The 19,714-nt window shown below is 49.3% G+C and overlaps 1 protein-coding gene across 1 annotated transcript in view; it reads left to right on the forward strand.

The window, feature by feature from the left end:
• The window catches only part of LOC109924526 (solute carrier family 2, facilitated glucose transporter member 4-like), a 28,715-nt gene extending 14,608 nt beyond the window's left edge, over positions 1 to 14,107 (forward strand). The window contains exons 7-10 of the mRNA XM_048620219.1: positions 8,472 to 8,576; positions 9,829 to 9,930; positions 11,590 to 11,793; positions 13,758 to 14,107. Coding sequence (XP_048476176.1) covers positions 8,472 to 8,576; positions 9,829 to 9,930; positions 11,590 to 11,793; positions 13,758 to 13,964 — 618 coding nt within the window. The 3' untranslated portion in view covers positions 13,965 to 14,107. The remainder of the gene's footprint in view (positions 1 to 8,471; positions 8,577 to 9,828; positions 9,931 to 11,589; positions 11,794 to 13,757) is intronic.
• Positions 14,108 to 19,714: the final 5,607 nt, after the last annotated feature.

Here is a 19,714-nt window from a genome sequence, read left to right on the forward strand (position 1 = left end):
TGGTGAGGTGTGTAGGGGGTTGGATGAGGTAACAGAGATACGGAGGCATGTAAGGGCTGGAGAAGGTTACAGAGATATGGGGTGGGGGTGTAAGGGCTGGAGGAGGTTCTCCAGTTAGGTAGAGATATAGTTGCTGGAGGAGATAATAGAGATAGGGAGCAGTTTCAGGGCTGGAGGAGGTAACAGACATAGGGAGGGGTGTAGGCTATAGAGGAAGTTACAGAGATAGGGAGGGGTGTAGGGGCTTGAGGTCATTACAGAGATGAGGTGGGCGTGTCAGGGCTGGAGGATGATACCGAGATAGGGAGCGGTGAAGGGGCTGGAGGAGGTTACAGAGATAGGGAGGGGTGTAGGGGCTGGAGTAGGTTAAAGAGATAGGGAGGTGTGTAGGGGCTGGAGGTAGTTATAGAGATAGGGAGGGGTGTAGGGGCTGGAAGATGTTACAGAGATAGGGAGCGGTTTCGGGGCTGGAGGAGGTAACAGACATTTGGAGGGGTGTAGGTGCTGTAGGAATTTACAGAGATAGGGAGGGGTATGTGGGCTAGAGGAGGTTACAGAGATAGGGAGGGGTGTAGGGGCTGGAGGAGGTTACAGAGATAGGGAGGAGTGTCAGGGCTAGAGGAGGTTACAGCGATAGGGAGTGGTGTAGGGGCTGGAGGAGGTTACAGAGATAGGGAGGAGTGTCAGGGCTAGAGGAGGTTACAGCGATAGGGAGTGGTGTAGGGGCTGGAGGAAGTAACAGATAGGGAGGGGTGCTGGGGTAGGAGGAGGTTACAGAGATAGGGAGGGGTGTTGGGACTGGAGGAGTTAACAGAGATAGGGAGGGGTCTAGTTGGTGATGGAGGTTACAGAGTTAGGGAGGCGTGTAGGGCCTTGAGGACATTACAGAGATGAGATGGGCGTGTCAGGGCTGGAGGAGGATACAGAGATAGGGAGCGGTGAAGGGACTGGAGGTGGTTATAGAGATAGGGAGGGATGTCAGGGCTGGAGTAGGTTCCAGAGATTGGGAAGGGTGTAGGGGCTGGAGTAGGTTAAAGAGACAGGGAGGTGTGTAGGGGGCTGGAGGAAGTTACAGAGATAGGGAGGGGTGTAGGCTATAGAGGAGGTTTCAGAGATTGGCAGTCGTATAGGGGCTGGAGGTGGTTACAGTGATAGGTAGGGAAGTAGGGTCTGGAGGAGGTGACCGAGTTTGAGGCGGTGTAGGGGCTGGAGGAGTTAACAGAGATAGGGAGGGGGTGTAGGGGCTATCGGAGGTAACAGAGATAATGATGGGTGTAAGGAGCTGGAGGAGGTGACAGAGATAGGGAGGGGGTGTAGAGGGTTGGACGAGGTAACAGAGATACGGAGGGATGTAAGGGCTGGAGAAGGTTGCAGAGATGGGTTGGGGGTGTAAGGCCTGGAGGAGGTTACAGAGATAGGGCGGGGGTGTTGGTGCTGGAGGAGGTGACAGAGATAGGGAGGGGTGTAGGGCCTTGAGGACATTACAGAGATGAGGTGGGCGTGTCAGGGCTGGAGAAGGATACAGAGATAGGGAGCGGTGAAGGGGCTGGAGGAGGTTGTAGAGATAGGGAGGGGTGTCAGGGCTGGAGTAGGTTCCAGAGATTGGGAGGGGTGTTGAGGCTGGAGTCGGTTAAAGAGACAGGGAGGTGTGTAGGGGTCTGGAGGAAGTTACAGAGATAGGGAGCGGTTTCGGGGCTGGAGGAGGTAGCAGACATAGGGAGGGTGTAGGCTATAGAGGAAGTTACAGAGATAGGGAGGGGTGTAGGGACTGGAGGAGGGAACAGAGATAGGATGGGGTGTCGGCTATAGAGGAAGTTACAGAGATGAGGTGGTTGTGTAAGGGCTCGAGGATGTTATAGAGTTAGGGCGAGATATAGTGGCTTGAGGAGGTAACAGAGATAGGGAGAGGATGCTGGGTCTGGACGAGGTTACAGAGAAAGGGAGGGTGTGTAGTGGCTGGAGGAGGCAACAGAGATAGTGATGGGTGTAGGGGACTGGAGGAGGTGACAGAGATAGTGAGGGGTCTCAGGGCTAGAGGAGGTTACAGCGATTTGGAGGGGCTGGAGGAGGTAACAGAGATACGGAGTGTGTGTAGGGGTTGGAGGAGGGTACAGAAATAGGGAGGGGTGTAGGCTGTAGAGGAGGTTACAGAGATTGGGTGCGGTGTCGTGGCTGGAGGAGGTTACAGAGGTAGGGAGGGGTGTAGTGGGCTGGAGGAGGTTACAGATATAGGGAGGGGTGTCGGGGGCTGGAGGAGGTAACAGAGATGGCAAGGGCATGTAGAGGCTGGAGGAGGTAACAGAGATGGGGGGGATGTAGGGTCTGGAGGAGGTTACAGATATAGGGAGGGGGTGTAGGGGCTATAGGAGGTAACAGAGATAGTGATGGGTGAAGGGACCTAGAGGAGATGACAGAGATAGGGAGTGGTGTAGGGGGCTGGAGGAGGTTACAGAGATGAGGTGGTTGTGTAAGGGCTCAAGGATGTTATAGAGTTAGAGCGAGATATAGTGGCTGGAGGAGGTAACAGAAATGGGGATGGATGAAGGGACCTAGAGGAGATGACAGAGATAGGGACAGGTGTAGAGGGTTGGACAAGGTAACAGAGATAGGGAGGCGTGTAAGGGCAGGAGTAGGTTACAGAGATGGGGTGGGGGTGTAAGGGCTGGAGGAGGTTCTCGAGTTAGGGAGAGATACAGTGGTTGGAGGAGGTAAGAGAGATAGGGAGGGGGTGTAGTGGGCTGGAGGATGTTACAGGTATAGGGAGGGGTAACGTCCTCCAGCCCAGCTGGAGGAGGTAACAGAGATAGGGAGGGTATGTAGGGGCTAGAGGAGGCAACAGAGATAAGGAGGGGGTGTAGTGGCTGGAGGAGGTTACAGAGATTGGGAGCGGGTGTAGGTACTGGATGTGGTTACAGAGATAGGGAGGGCTGTAGGGTCTAGAGGAGGTAACCGAGATAGGGAGGGATGTAGGGGTTAGAGAAGAATACAGAGATAGGGTGGGGTGTAGGGGATGGAAGTGGTTACAGAGATAGCGAGTGGTGTAGGGGCTAGAGGGGATTACAGAGATAGGGAGGGGTGTAGGCGCTGCAGGAGATTAGAGAGATAGGGAGGGGGTGTAGAAGCTGGAGGAGGTAACAGAGATATGGAAGGGTGCAGGGGCTGGAGGAGAATACAAATATAGGGAGGGATGTAGGGTCTGGTGGTGATTACAGAGATAACGAGGGGTGTAGCGGCTGGAGGAGATTACAATGGGGATAGGGAGGGGGTGTAAGAGCTGGAGGAGATTACAGAGATAGCGAGGTGGTGGAGGGTTTGAATGGTTACAGAGATAGGTAGGGAATTAGGGCCTGGAGGAGATTACAGAGATAGGGAGGGGTGTCAGGGCTAGAGGAGGTGGTGTAGGTGCTGGAGGAGGTTACAGAGATAGGGAGGGGATGTAGGGGCTGGAGGAGATTACAGAGATAGGGAGGGGTGTAGGGGCTGCAGGAGATTAGATAGTTAGGGAGGGGTGTCAGGGTTGGAGGAGGTTGCAGCGATAGGGAGGGGGTTTAGGGGCTGGCAGAGGTTACAGCGATAGGGAGGGGCTGTAGGGGCTGGAGGAGGTTACAGAGATAGGGAGGGGTGTCATGTCTGGAGAAGGTTACAGAAATAGGGAGGGTTGTCAGGGCTGGAGGAGGTTACAGCGATAGGGAGGTGGTGTAGAGGCTGGAGTAGATTGCAGAGATAGGGAGGTGGTGTAGGGGCTGGAGGAGGTGACGGAGATAGGGAGTGGGTGTAGGGGCTGGAGGAGGTGACGGAGATAGGGAGTGGGTATAGGGGGCTGGAGGAGGTTACAGAGATAGGGATGGGGTGTAGTGGCTGGATGGTGTAACAGAGATAGGGAGTGGGTGAAAGGGGTTGAGGAGGTGACATAGATAGGGAGGGGGTGTAGGAAGTTACAGAGATAGGGAAGTGTTGAAGGGGCTTTAAGAGGTGACAGAGATAGGGAGGGGTGTAGGGGCTGGAGGAGGTTACAGAGATAGGGAGGGACTGTAGGGGACTGGAGGAGGGTACTGAGTTAAAGAGGAGGTGTAGGGGGCTGGAGGAGGTTACAGAGATAGGGAGGGCGTGTAGGTGCTGGAGGAGGTTACAGAGATAGGGAAGTCTCATAACTTCTGTGCCTACCTAGGGCCCTGCACCCACCCATGGCCCCATCCAGCCCCTATGAGAACTTAGTGCCAACTCTCACTGTCCGGCATTTATTCCTACATCTAATTCACAAATTCATCTGTTATCCATTTTGGATGGGCTCTGTGCATACAGTATACTCTGTACACTGAGCGTCATATTTGCACTAAAAATGACGTACTATAATGTAGAGATGTTAAATCGACACAATATCATGTTGCATCCAATTTAGGATTGTCACTGGGTTTGCTGTGGTTCACTTGCATGCACTAGAAGCTACCATATGGAACTCTGTTCCTTACAGACAGAAAAAAAAACCATGTACATGCACTGAGAGATAGTAAGAACTGCAGATGCTGGAGTCAGAGATAACACAGTATGGAGCTGGAGGAACACAGCAGGCCAGGCAGCATCAGAGGAGCAGGAAAGTTGATATTTCGGGTCGGGACCCTTATTCAGAAAGGAGGAGGGGGAAGGGAACTCAGAAATAAAGAGAGGGAGGAGAAGTGGGGCTGAGGAAGGTAGGTAGGATGGCGATAGGTGAGTGCAGATAGGGAGTGGTGAGGATCGGTCAGTGAGGTGGGAGGAGCAGATTGTTGGGAGAGAAGACGGACAGGTTGCGTGCATGCACTGTACTGTTTTGAACTCAACAAAATTCTCTGGCTTATGTCTCAGGACAATGCCTTCACCAATCAGAATCGACTTGCTTGGTTGTAAAGGAATATTGTCAGTTGTTTGTTTGTCATCATCAACTGGTGCACTCTCCACAGTCATGCCTCTGCCAGTCAGACTTACAAACTATTCAGCACTCTCGTACAATATAAATGTAACTTTTCATTTACTTGCGTAATTGCAAGTTGTCCTGATGGCCACTGCAATAAACACTAAATCCAAGTGAATGTTCCTTCACAACAATCGGTTGTGGAATTTCTCGTCATATTTCAGAGCATGCGACCATTGGAGTTGTCAATCACAGTCATACTCCTGTGATAACCAACGCTCCTCAGTATGGAACCACTAAGGCTTATGTCAACAGACAACATGAAATAGCAAACAGTGATGTTTTTCAACAGAGATAGTAGGAACAGCTGATGCTGGAGTCTGAGATAACACAGTGTCGAGCTGGATGAACACAGCAGGCCAGGCAGCATCAAATGAGCAGGAAAGCTGACGTTTCGGGTCTGGACCCTTCTTCAGGGGGGAGGGGAAGGGGACTCTATAATAAATAGAGAGAGGGGGAGGCGATGATGGAAGGTGGATAGAGGAGCAGATAGGTGGAGAGAAGACGGATAGGTCAAGGAGCCGGGGATGGAGCCAGTAAAGGTGAGTGTAGGTAGGGAGTTGGGATGGGAGTTGGTCAGTTGAGGGAAGACAGACAGGTCAAGGAGGCGGGGACGAGATGGGCTGGTTTTGGGATGAGGTCGGGGGTGGGGAGATTTTGAAGCTTGTGAAGTCCACGTTGAGACCATTGGGCTGCAGGGTTCCCAAACGGAATATGAGGTGCTGTTCCTGCAGCCTTCGGGTGGCATCGTTGTGGCACTGGAGGAGGCCCAGGATGGACATGTCGTCCAAGGAGTGGGAGGGGGAGTTGAAGTGGTTCGTGACTGGGAGGTGCAGTCGTTTGTCATAAACCGAGCGTAGGTGCTCCACAAAGAGTGTTTTTCAACACTCATCTTTCAAATATTCAAAGAGCAGGACTTGTAAATAACTTGACAGTTTGATAGTTGCTTTTTTTTTAACACCTGTGTTTGACTATTCTGACGCATTTACCAACATTTTACACATTCACATCCACTTTATCAATTTCAAAAGGAGCCCGACCATCGCCAAAGATGTCCTGGGATCAGAGCCGCATGGATTCACCAGTTTTCCAAAGGCTCCTGCAATGTTTTAAACCTGCATTGACCAGGTCTGATCTGTACACTTCATGCTTGGGATCCTCAGATTGACTGAATCGGACAGGAATAGAGATAACAGCTGATTTATTTTGGAAATTGTATACAAGAACCGTGCATATGTGAAGCACAACCCTCTCTTCCCTCAACCCCATGAGAAAAGTAGATCCCACGTTTGTGGTAAGCAAGACTTCAGGCTTTCAGCTTTCTGTCACTGCGAAAATCCACAGCAAAGACTCTCCCAGAGGAAAATGTGTTCGGCGAGTGGTTGAAAAGGTGGCAGATGGAAGCATAATGTGGGAATGTGTGAGGATGCCCAGGTATTTTGGGCAGAGTTGTAAAGCAGCATTAGCTTTCGACGGGGAGAAGCTGAGTGATGCTTTTGCACAGGGAGAACGGGGTGTCCTTGTAATGAATCACAAAAAGTTAATGTGAAAGTGTAGTGCATAACTTGGAAAGCACAATGGCCTCCATTGCAACGAGGAATGAAGTGCAAAAGTTGGCAACTATACAGGGCATTGGTGAGATCGCACCTGCAGTACTGTGCGCTGTTTTGGTCTCTTTATGTAAGGAGGAATATACTTACATTGGACACAGTTCAGAGAAGTTTCATTCACCTGTTTCCTCTGATGTGGGGCTTTATGTTGTGAGGGAGGTTTGAGCTGTTTGACCCTGTACTCACTGGAATTTGGAAGATTGACAGAATAGAAGAACATAATAAATAGGAGCAGGAGAAGGCCATTCAGAGCCCCCTCCCAAGCCTGCTCTGCCATGTAATACAATCATCACAGCCTCAACTCCACTTTCCTGCTCATTCCCCGTAACCCATTAACCCATTGCCAACAAAAAAAACCTGTCCATATCCTCCTTGAACCTACTCAATGTCCCAGCGTCCAACACACACTGAGGTAGTGATCCCACAGATCCACAAACTTTTGAGAGAAGCAATTCCTCATCATTTGCATTTTAAATCTGCCACCCCTTATCCTAAAACTGTGTCCAATACCCCCATTCAAGACTGCCCCACAAGAGGAAACACCCTCTCTACATCTACTTTCCCATTGCCCTTCAGCATCACATACACCTCAATTATATCCCTCACATTCTTCTGAACTCCTGGGAGGATAGGCCTAAACTGCTCAATCTCTCCTCATAAGACAAACTCCTCATCTCTGGAATCAATCTAGTGAACCTCCTCTGCACTTCCTCCAATGCAACCACATTCCTCCTCAAGCAGGAGATCAAAACTGTACACGATACTCCAGGTGAAGTCTCACTAATGCCTGTACTGTGGCAGCAAAACATCCCTACTTTTATACGCTATTCCTTCAGCAATAAATGACAGAGTATGAGAAGTGATATTATTGCGAAGTATAAGCTCCTGAGGGGATGCGACAGGCTGGACACTGAGAGGATCTTTCCCCTCTTGGGGCCAATTCTATTTGTTGTTAATTAATGGGGTGTGGGCGTCATGACCGTTATTGCCCATCCCTAATTGCTCCTTGAGAAGCTGCCTACTTGAACCGCTGCAGTCCATGTGCTATCAGTTGACCCATGATGCTGTTAGGCAGCGATTTCCAGGATTTTGACCGAGCGACGCCGAAGGAATGGCGATATATTTTCAAGGCAGGATGGCGAGTGGCTGGGAGGGCAACTTGTAGGTGAAATCTGGAATTAGGGGGCACAGTTTGCAAATAATTTAGGCCAGAGGTAAAGATAAATGCTGTCTGTCAGAGGGTCATTGGTCATTGGCAACACTTCCCCAGAGAAGCTGGGTCATTTTTTTTTCCTTTATTCATTCATGGGATGAGGGCATCGCTGGCTAGGCAGCATTTATTGCCCCATCTCTAATTGCCCAGAGGGTACTTAAGAGTCAACTACATTGCTGTGGGTCTGGAGTCACATGTAGGCCAGGCCAGGTAAGGATGGCAGTTTCCTTCCCTAAAGGACATTGGTGAACTAGATGGGTTTTTCCGACAATCAGCAACGGATTCACGGTCATCATTAGATTCTTAATTCTAGATATTTATTGAATTCAAATTTCACCATCTGCCGTGGCGGGATTTGAACCCGGGTCCCCAGAATGTTATCTGGGTCTCTGGATTGACAGTCCAGCGATAACACAATGAATGAACTCAAGGTTGAGAGAGACAGATCTTTTGGTTGACAAGCAAATTGAGGGATATCTGGTGGAGTCAAGGCCAGAATCGGGTCAACCAGATCTTTTGGTTGACAAGCAAATTGAGGGATATCTGGTGGAGTCAAGGCCAGAATCGGGTCAACCATGTCGTTATTGAAGGGCTGATTGGCCTTCTCCTGCTCCTCTTTCTAATCATCTTATTTTCTTTGAATCACCAAACGATTTTGAGAAAACGGTTAATGTCTCTCTCTCTCTCCCCCACCCGCTAGGTCTTTTATTACTCGACCAGCATCTTCATTGGTATGGGCATCCAGCAGCCAGTCTATATCACTATTGGTGTTGGGGTCATCAACACTGCCTTCACTGTTGTCTCTGTGAGTATATACGAGATGCTACTTACTCTGTGGAGCACACACACTGGTGGCCAACATTAGCTCCGATGTGGGGCTTTCTGAAATGACGTTCCGTTCAGTCCAGAGATAGGGTGTGTGAGGGAGCAGAGACCTGTCTTCTCACCAAGACTTGCCTCCCTGTAGTCCCTATCAGCACAAACCCAAAGGCTTTCCACTGACGAAGCACTTTCTGCCTCAGAATAAAACATAGTGGCCATAGCAGCCCATCTCACACACAGCAAGGTCACCCAGACTGCAATGTGCTCGTGAGCTCCTGGATTAATAATAGTTTGGAGATTAGGACAGCAGGTATATTGAATTGTGGAATCCTTACGGTGCGAAAGGAGGGTATTCAGCCCATCAAATCTGCACCGATCCTCCGAAGAGCATCCCACCCAGACCAAGCCCCCTCACGCTTTCCCCATAACCCAGCATTTACCACGACTAAACCAACAAACCTGCACATCCCTGGTCAGCACGCCCAATCCACCTAACCTGCATATCTCTGGACTGTGCAAGGAACCTGGAGCACCCAGGAGAACGTGCAAACTTCATACAGATAGTCACCAGTGCTAGAATCCAATCCATGTGCCTACCGCTGTGGGGCAGGAATGCTAGCCCCTGAGCCACCATGTTACCTTGCTGGGAGTGTTGGATGGGGATAGTGTAGAGGCAGCTTTACTTCCATTTTAAAAGTGTAGAGAGTACTTTACTTTGTATCTAATGCCATGCTGTATCTGTGCTGGGAGTGTTTGATGGGAATAGTGTAGAGAGAGCTTTACTACCATTTTAAAAGTTTACAGAGTGCTTTACTCTGTATCTAATGCCATGTTGCCTTGCTGGGAATGTTTAATGGGAATAGGATAGAGGGAGCTTTACTTCTATTTTAAAAGTGTGGAGAGTGCTTTACTCTGTATCTAATGCTGTGCTGTCACTGTGCTGGGAGTATTTGATGGGGATAGTGTAGAGAGAGCTTTACTTCCAGTTTAAAAGTGTGGAGAGCTCTTTACTCTGTATCCAATGCCGTGCTGTCACTGTGCTGCGAATGTTTGATGGGAACAGTGTACTGCACAGTGACCCTGGGACAGAGGGAGGAAATATTAGTTCAGTTTCCTGCTCCTGATCATTTTTCCCATGCTCCCACCCTCAATGCAGTGACTTGTCCCCTGGTTTGAGTCTGGAACAATTTACAGGATTTGAACTGAAGCTGTCTCCCTATTTTCCTGCTCGGCAGTTATTCCTGGTGGAGAGAATGGGACGTAGGACCCTCCACCTGCTGGGATTGGCTGGAATGAGTGGTTGTGCTTTCACAATGACCATTTCCTTGGCATTGCTGGTGAGTAACAGCTCGTCTCACTGACCGTTCACCATCCAGCACTTGTACCTGCTCAGTGTTAGTTTATTGAATTATCAGAGAAGCTTCCAGCTCAGGAGGGGGCCATTCAGCCCCGCATGCCTCTCCCTGCCCTTTGAAAGATCTGTTCAATTACTCCCCATTCCACCCACTCCCCCAATATCCCTTCAAAATGTTTCTTCTCCACGTATCTACCCGATTCCCTTTTATGAACATTTCAATAATTCCAGCGTCCAGTGCTACTGCAGATTCTTTCAGTCCAATCTGTCAATGGTATTTCTCAGACCTGTTTGACATTTACTCTCTCTTCCCACTGTTTAGCATTCTCTCTCTCTCCCCTACCCTTCTCACTGTCTCTCTCTCTTGTGTTTGACTTTCATTCTCCCTCTCTCCCTACGTGTGACCTTCACTCTCTTTCTCTCAGTGTTTGAACTCCTATCTTTCTTCCTGTCTTTGACATTCTCACTCCCTTTGTTTGGTCTTCTCTCTCTCTCTCTCTCTCTCCCTCCCACCCTTTCTTTGACCTTCTGCCTCTCTTTCTCCTCTTGTTTGGTCTCTCTATCTCTCTCCCCCATATTTGACCTTCTGTCTCTCGTGTTTGGCTTTCTGTCTCTCTCACTCTCCCTGTGTTTGACTGTCTCTTGCTCTCTCCCCATCTTTGATCTCTCGCTTTCCATAATTTACATTCTGTCTCACTTTCTCCCTTTCTTTGACCTCTCTTTCTTTCCCTCTTGGCGTTTGACCTTTCTCTCTCTAACCTCGTGTTTGACCTTTTCTCGCTTTTTGTATTTGACCTTCTGTTTTTCCTTTCTCCTCTTGTCTGACCTTCTTCTCTCTGTCTCCCTGTGTTTAACCTTCTCTATGTTTCGCCCCATGTTTGACCTTCTGTCTCTCCTGTGTCTGGCCTTCTCTCTCTTCATGTTTGATGTTGTCTCACTACCTCTCCACATGTTGACCTTTTCTCACTCTCTCTGTGATTGACCTTCTGTCTCACTCCCTGCGATTGACGTTCTCTCTTTCTGTGATTGACCTTCTCTCTCTCTCTTTGTGTGATTGTCCTTCTCTCTCTCTCCGTGATTGACCTCTCTCTCTATATCTCTGTAATTGACCTTCTATCTCTCTCTCTCACTCTCTCTCTCCATGATTGACCTTCTCTCTTTGTATCTCTGTGATTGACCTTCTCTCTCTCTCTCTCTCTCTCCCTCTCTCCGTGATTGACCTTCTCTCTCTCTCTTTGTGTGATTGACCTTCTCCCTCTCTCTCTCTCTGTGATTGACTTTCTCTCTCTCCCTCTGTGTGTGATTGATCTTCTCTCTCTTTTTTCTCACTGTGATTGACCTTCTCTCTCTCTCTCTCTCTCCACGACTGACCATCTCCCTCTCTCTCCTTATGTTTGACCTCTCTCTCTCTCATCTGTGTGACCATTTTCTCTCCTGCGTTTGACCTACCCCACTTTCGCCCCATGTGTGACCTTCTCTGTCTCCCCATGTTTGACCTCTTTCTCTCTCTGTCTCTGTCTTCAACATTCTGTCCCGTGTTTGATGGGCCCCCCACCCCGAGTGTTTGACCTTCTCTCTTTAACTCTGCACTTCATTAACATTCTCTTTCTCTCTTCATTTCCTACTCCCTACTCACCCACAGGAGAAGCTGCCGTGGATGAGCTACATCAGCACAGTTGCCATCTTTGGTTTTGTGGCCTTCTTTGAGGTGGGCCCAGGCCCTATCCCATGGTTCATCGTGGCTGAACTCTTTAGCCAGGGCCCAAGGCCTGCAGCGATGACCATTGCTGGATTTGCCAACTGGACCTCGAACTTCATTGTGGCGATGACGTTCCAGTACATTGTGGTACGTCTGGAAGTGTGTGAGTGTGTGTGTCTGTGTGTATGTGTGTGTGTCTGTGTCTTTGTGTGTCTGTCTGTCTGTGTGTGTGTGTGGGTGTGTGTGTATGTGCGCGCGTGTATGTGCGTGTGTGCCTGTGTGTGTATATGTGGGTGTGTTGGTGTATGTGGGTGTGTGTGTGTATATGTGAGTGTGCGTATATGCATGTGTGTGTTTATGTATGTGTGTGTGTGTCTGTGTGTTTGTGTATGCATGTGTGTGTGTGTGTGTGTGTGTTCCCTGTTCACTTGTGTCCTCGGCTCAATTATGTTCAGCTGCTTCATCAATGACCCTCCCTCCATCATAAGGTCAGAAGTGAGGATATTCACTGATGATTGCACAACATTCATCACCATTCACGACTCCTCAGATACTGAAGCAGTCCATGTTCAAATGTAGCAAGCTCTGGACAATATCCAGGCTTAGGCTGATAAGTGGTAAATAACATTTGCGCCACACAAATGCCAGGCAATGACCATCTCCCACAGGAGAAAATGTAACCACCATCCCTTGACATTCAATAGCATTACCATCACTAAATCTCCCACTATCAGCATCCTGGGGAGTACCATTGACCAGAAACTGATCTGGACTAACCATATAAATACAGTGATGACAAGAGCAGGCCAGAGGCTAGAAGTCCTGCAGCAAATAATTCATCTCCTGACTCCCTAAAGCCTGTCCAACACCCACAAGGCACAAGTCAGGAGTGTGATGGAATACTCCGCACTCGCAGCTCCGACAACACTCAAGAAGTTCGACACTGTTTGATTGAATTTGATTGGTACTCTGTTCACCACCTTCAAAATTTATTCTTTTGACGACCGACTCTCAGTAGCAGCAGTGTGTGCCATCTACACAATGCACTGCAGAAATTCACCAAACTTCCTTAGACAGCATTTCCAAAGCCCATGACCTCTACCACTGAGAACGACAGGGCAGCAGATATATGGGAACACCATCACTGTAGGTTCCCTTCTGCTCTGACCCACACACCATCCTGACTTGGAAATATATCACCGTCCTTCAGTGTCACTGGGTCAAAATCCTGGAATTCCTTCCCTCATGACATTTTGGGGATCCTTACAGCAAACAGTCTGCAACAGTCCAAGAGTTGACACATCACCAACTTTAGCAGGGTAACTTGAGATGGGCAGTTAGATTGGGCCAGCCAACAGTTGGAAAACAGCCCCCTCCCCCACAAAGGAGGTTGGTCTGAATATGAAAGCAAATGGGAAAAGGAGGTAGTGTACTGTCGTGGATTGAGGATTAGCTAAAAGGTAGGGAGTAGAAATAAATTATCAAGCTTGTATAGGCATGCTGTGATTGGTGGGGTACACCAAGGATCCATATTTGAGCCCTAACTGCTGACAACACAGAGCAATGATCTGGGAGTGGGGTCTAAATGGAATATGTCCATGCTCCCAGATGACACAAAGCTTGGTGGGAAAGTGTGCAAATGATAACGATGTAAAGTGCCTTCAGGAGGTTTGGGACACACTGGCAAGTGGGCGAGCACATTCCCAGTCTCTCAGAGGAAAGAGATGATTGATTTTTAACCAATAGGTCACCGTGCCTCAGGCAATGGGAGAGGTTGAGTCCCTCACAGCAATCTGAGCTGCAGGTGGGAATTGAAACGTCACATATCAGCTACAGAGCCAAATGAGCCACCCAACCCCCAAAGTGAGTGGGTAACAACGTGTCAGCTGTAGGGAATGGGCCCAGGGGGGGAAAGGTGGAAACTGTTGTTTGTGCTAAACTGTAGATTTACCATAAATCCTTTGCAAACATCTCAGCGTCTTTTGTTGTCAAAGTTAATGGTTGGATAGCAGTCTGTTAATGAAAAACAAACCCTTTCCCTGTCTGTAAAGCATACTGGGATATCTTCGGGTAATACAACAATGTAAGTCTCTCTCTTTTCCCTTCGCCAGGAGCTGTGCGGCCCGTTTGTTTTCCTTATCTTCGCCTTTCTGCTGATCGGTTTCTTTGGCTTCACCTACTTCAAGGTGCCGGAGACGCGGGGAAAGACTTTTGAGCAGATCGCAGCCACTTTCCGCAGAAGTCCTTCTCTCCTGGACCGGGAATTCAAGCAGAACGGCACTGAACTGGAATACCTTGACGATGGCTCCACTGTGTGAGAGAGAGAGGGAAGGAGTGAGCGTGAAAGTGAGGGAATAAGAGGCGAGAGGGACAGCCTAAACTAGGCCTCACTGTTCACGTTAGCAGCTGTCGCGGCTCTCCTCCATTAAATTAAAAAGTGTTTTGCGTCTTTTTTTTTAAACCCATGATTGTACTTTAAGGGGACAAAGGAGGTATATAAGAATGAGAGTGAGAGAATGAGAGAGAGTGAGTGTGAGAGAGATTCCAGGAATCGGGCTCCACCTGTCCGATCTAAATAAAACAAAAGAAAGGGACAGTCACAATAAACAAAGTAGGCGACCATTCTTTTGTGTCTGTGGGACAGCAGAGTCTGGGCCTTGTGTTGTTGGTGACTCTTCTCAAAGGAAATCCGCTTCTATAGCTGTAAACCTACTTGTCAGCTGCAGCTAAGCTACCCTCCTGAACCAGGCCACGTTCCCTTTTAGTCAACGGGAAAAGTAGGCCAGAGGCTGCAAGGTACCAGGGCAAAAGGACTGTGTTGTCATGGGGACCAGCAGTTGAACATAGAACAGTACAGCACAGTACTGCCCCTTCTGCCCACAATGTTGTGCCAAACTTTTACCCTAAATCTAAGGTCTATCTAACCTCCACCCCTACCTTATACTCTCATCCATATGCCTATCTAATAGCCGCTTAAATGTCCCTAATGAGGCTGACTCCACTACCCTCTCCGGCAATGCATTCCACACCTCAACCACTCTCTGAGTAAAGAACCTACCTCTGACGTCTCCCCTATATTTACCTGCACTCACTTTAAAACTATGCCCCCTTGTAATAGCTACCTCTACCATAGGAAAAAGTCTCTGGCTGTCCACTCTATCTATTACTTCTGATCAATGTCCAGTTGAGGGAGGGTTCCAAGGAAGATATAGTGATATGGAGGGTAGTGAAGCGTTAAACAGAGAGGGATGGAGGAGGTTACAAGGATAGGGAGGACGTATGGGTTGGAGGCGGTTACAGAGATAGGGAGGGGTGTATGGGTTGGCGGAGGTTACAAGTATAGGGATGACGTATGGTGACATAACTCCATAGAGGCCTGTATCCTGTCAGCAAGTCACCCTTTATTTCCATGTGCATAGTGCACGACATTGACCCAGAGCTCAGAGCCAGACCCTGGAGTGAGGAGAATCCCTTAATGTAGAAACATAACATAAAATCCCTACAGTGTGGAAACAGGCCCTTTGGCCCAACAAGTCCACACCGACCCTCAGAGCATCCCACCCAGACCCTTTCCCTATAACCCACCTAATCTACACATCTTTGAACAGTACAGGCAATTTAGCAGGGCCAGTCCATGCTAACCTGCACATTTTTGGACTGTGGGAGTAAACCCACGCAGACACAGGGAAAACATGCAAACCCCACACAGACAGGTGCCCGAGGATGGAATTGAACCCGGGTCCCTGGTGCTGTGAGGCAGCAGTGCTAACCACTGAGCCACCCTATAACATAACACAACACCCTATAACCCAAAGTATAACATACTTCAGGTTTTCTCCACCCGGGCCCAATTCATTCACAGGATGAGGGCATCGCTGGGCATTTACTGCCCATCCAGCAGATAAGAGTCAACCACATTTAAACCAGATATTTTTTGAATTCAAATTCCACCATTTGCCTTGGTGGGATTCAAACCCGGATCCCCAGACAATTATCTGGGTTTGTGGATTAACAGTCCAGTGATAATAACACTAGGCCATTGCCTCACTATCAAGTCCAGCAGCTATGGTGGCTCAGTAGTTACCACTGCTGCCTTACAGCTCCAGCAACCTGGGTTCGATTCCACCCTCAGGTGACTGTCTGTGTGGCGATTGCACGTTCTCTGCAGGTTTGTACCGGTTTACTCCTACGGTCCAAAGATGTGCAGGTTAGGTGGATTGGCCATGCTAAATAACCTGTAGTGTTCAGGGATGCGTAGCTTAGGTGGGTTTATAGGGGAATGGATCTGGACAGGATGCTCTGTGGGTCAGTGTGGACTTGTCGGGCCGAAGGGCCCGTTGCCATTCTGTAGGGATTCTATTTAAAAAATCACTTGGTTCAAAGTAAAAAATCCCTGAGACTCCTGTTTCTATTTATCAGCCAAGACTCACTGATTGGCCCAAGTTAACAGCCCCAATCAGGGAACTCATATTCTATGAAATCCACCTGGCCAATCTGGTTCCAATCACTACATCGCCTAAGTCCCAGGATGTAGGTCTGTTCCTTTTCTTAGTGCCTCCCCTGGGAAGCCTTCGCCCTAGGTCCAGTTCTTCCAACTCTGAGGCAGCGTGAACTGTACTGTAACCCATCCCCTGCTCCCGAAGAATTTCCTCCTTGCCTTCGGGCGCTAATAGTGTCAACACTGCGTCCTTCGCAGACTCTGAGGTTTCACCAATGCTGGATGGGTGGAGGGGGTGCGATCCACAGTTCCTGAGGGGGGTGGGTGGGTATGTTTTGCCTCCTGCTCCATTTGTGATGTGGCAGCTTTCGGGTGGTCCACGTTTGTTCGGAGCCGCCTCAACTTTGCACCTCACAGGACCTGACCTTGCCTCATGCCCACGCAGGGCCATTTCCATCCTACTGACACCAAGTTTTATCTCCTGAAGCCAACTGTCTCTCTCACTTAGAGGTAACATGAGGCTAGCATTGGCGTTCCTGATGCTTTTTCACCCTCCATGCCCCTCTCACCAGGTCTATCAGGAATATCAGACTTAACCTGTTGCAGAGTCCTCTCCCCGTTGGCGATTCTGCTGGAGCTAACCTGTAGTTGTGTGAGGGTTGGTCCTGTAATCAAACAGGATTCGGGACACTTTGGTCTCAAGCAAAGCTGTAGGCTGTCTCTTCTGGGCCTGCCTTTAACATCCTGACTGCTCCACCCGCCAGACCATTGGACGATGGGACTGTCCGAACATGCCAAATGCCATTCAACTTTTGGGAAAACTCTGAATCCCTGCTGGCCAATGACATCCCATTGTCCATGACCAATAATTCTAGGAGTCCACATATTGCGAACTATACTCGCAGCTATTTCAATCATCCCTGAGTTTGACGAATGAGCATCCAACCGTTTCAGAAGTGAATCATAGAATCCTTACAGTGTGGAAACAGACCCTTTGGCCCAACAAGTCCACACTGACCCTCACAGCATCCCATCCAGACCCATCCCCCTATAACCCACCTAATCTACATATCCCTGAACACTACAGGCAATTTAGCATAGCCAATCCACCCTAACCTGCGGATCTTTAGACTGTGGGAGGAAACCGGAGCACCCGGAGGGGACCCACACAGACACAGGGAGAATGTGCAAACTCCACACAGACAGTCGCCCGAGGGTGGAATTGAACCTGGGTCCCTGGCACTGTGAGGTAGCAGTGCTAACCATTGAGCCACCATGCTGCCCAATGACATGCATCCACAATGACACAGAACATTGAGCCCATGAAAGGACCAGCAGAGTTGACGTGTAACTGAGACCAGGGTTTATCTGGCTATCCTCATGAATGTGGGGGAGCCGCTGGCGGTAAATTTTGTCCTTTGTCGGCACTCTGGGCAGTGCCACACCAACACAGCTATGTTGGCATCCAATCCTGGGCCACCAGACATAACTTCTTGCCGACATCTTCATTTTGGATGATGACCCTGTTGGAGTTTAGCCAGCATTTGGCAGCAACTTTTACTTGGGACGATCACTCTTGCCCCCCTCAATAAAATGCCATCCTCTACGGTGATCTGGTGTCTCCGGGTCCTGAAAGGTTTCAATTCTAGTTGTGACGGCCGTTTTGGATTCCCCCAATCACCACCAGCTGTTTTAGTTTTGCCAGGACGGGATCTTTTTGGGTCCACACTTGGATATTGTTGGTGATGACCGAAAGGGTGCCCGGAAAGTTTAAAAACCAGAATGGACTCTTCCAGTGGTGGCACCACCGATGGTGTATCCGCCAGTGGGAGGCAGCTCCATGCACCCGCATTTGCCACTTGGACTCTTGGACGGTGCTCCAACTTGTAATCGTACACGCTAAGAGTAAGGGCCTATTGCTGAATTTGACCAGAAGCCACGGGCAACACTACCTTGTCTTCTTTAAGTAGCCCCAGCAAGGGTTTGTGATCCATCGCTATTACAAATTTACGCCCGCGAAGATATCGGTGGGACTTTCTCATGCGAAGATGAGCGCCAAACCTTCCTTCTCGATTTGGGCATATTTGCATCTGGGATCAACCTGAAAATCCAGGAAGTGTACACAATTGGACCTTCATCTCCATTGGGCCACCAATGAGCCAATAGTATCCCAATACTGTACAGGGAGGCATCACATGTCAGCACCAGGTCTCGCTTGGGGTCATAGTGGGCCAAAAACACCACCGATGACAATAGCCAGCTTCTACACCTCAAAAGGCTACTTCTTGGCTACATGACCATCTCTAAAGTTGACCCTTTCTTCAATAGCAGGTGTCAAGACACAGGCCAGGGTATGTATCAATTTTCTGGAATAATTCACTAACCCAAGGAAAAACCTAAGCTCCGTTACGGACATGGGAGCCGGGGCACCTTTGACCACCCTCACTTTATCTTCCAATGTGTGCGTAACATGGTCTTGTCAACCCTGCAGCCTAGTAGCTCACTTGGAACACACATGCACCCCCTCCTAAGGCCTGGGAGAAATGTGCTGTGTCCAAATGCCTATTAGCATTTAAATGGCGACCAGATAAATGGCGACCTGGGGTAGACCTTTGTAAAGTGTCCTCCATTGTCGGCTGGAAAAGGCCACAGGCTGATGATACCCAAATCTTTTATCCCAGTACAAACCCAAACGGATATTAATTGTGGCCTACATCTGGGACTCCTCATCTAGTCGTAATTGCAGGTAGACATGGCTCATGCCCAGCTTCCTGAGGGCAGCACCCCCCCCTGCCAGTTTTGTTCATAAGTCTCTATCTGAGGTAACTGGGGGCTTATCCAACTGTGATACCGTTTGTTTAAAATCCCCACAAAGGTGAAGCAACCCATCAGGCTTCGCCATTGGTACAACCGGGGGGTGCCCATTTTCACAAACTGATGGTTCCTTCACTCTCCAACCTCCTGGTTTCTGCCTTTACTTGGGCCCATTAGTTTCAGGTCCTGTTTGAAGTCCAGTTGGGCTTCAGCGGGTGGGTACATCTGTGTGGTTATGTCACTAATCCCACACACCAATCGGTCTCTCAGCATCTCGTTCAGGATTAACCCAAAACGACATCCCACTCCTGTCGCCACTGAAATAACACCACAGCAGCCAGTACCCCATCATCAGGTCACCCTTTGTAAGGACATGCACAGTACATGGACATTGACCAGCAGCTCAGTACCAGTCCCTAGAGGGAGGATTACCCCTGACACTCCTGTTTCTATCTGTCAGCCAGGGCTCCCTGTTTGGCCCAGGTTAACAGCCCCCAATCAGGGAACATACTCACTGAGGTCCACCTGGGCAACCTCATTCCAATTGCAACAAATGGTCTGGAGGAGGTTACAGAGATAGGGAGAGGTGTAGGGGCTGGAGGAGGTTACAGAGATAGAGATGGGTGTAGGGGCTGGAGAATGTTACAGAGATAGGGAGGTGTGTAGGGGCTGAAGAGGGTGACAGAGATATGGAGGGATGTACCGGCTGGAGGAGGTTACAGAGATAGGGATGTGTGTAGGAGCTGGAGGGGGTTACAGAAATAGGGAGGGGGTGTAGGAGCTAGAGGAGGTTACAGAGGTAGGGAGGTGTGTAGG

Source organism: Rhincodon typus, chromosome 45 (genome assembly GCF_021869965.1).
Source record: "Rhincodon typus isolate 14 chromosome 45, sRhiTyp1.1, whole genome shotgun sequence".
NCBI lineage: Eukaryota > Metazoa > Chordata > Chondrichthyes > Orectolobiformes > Rhincodontidae > Rhincodon > Rhincodon typus.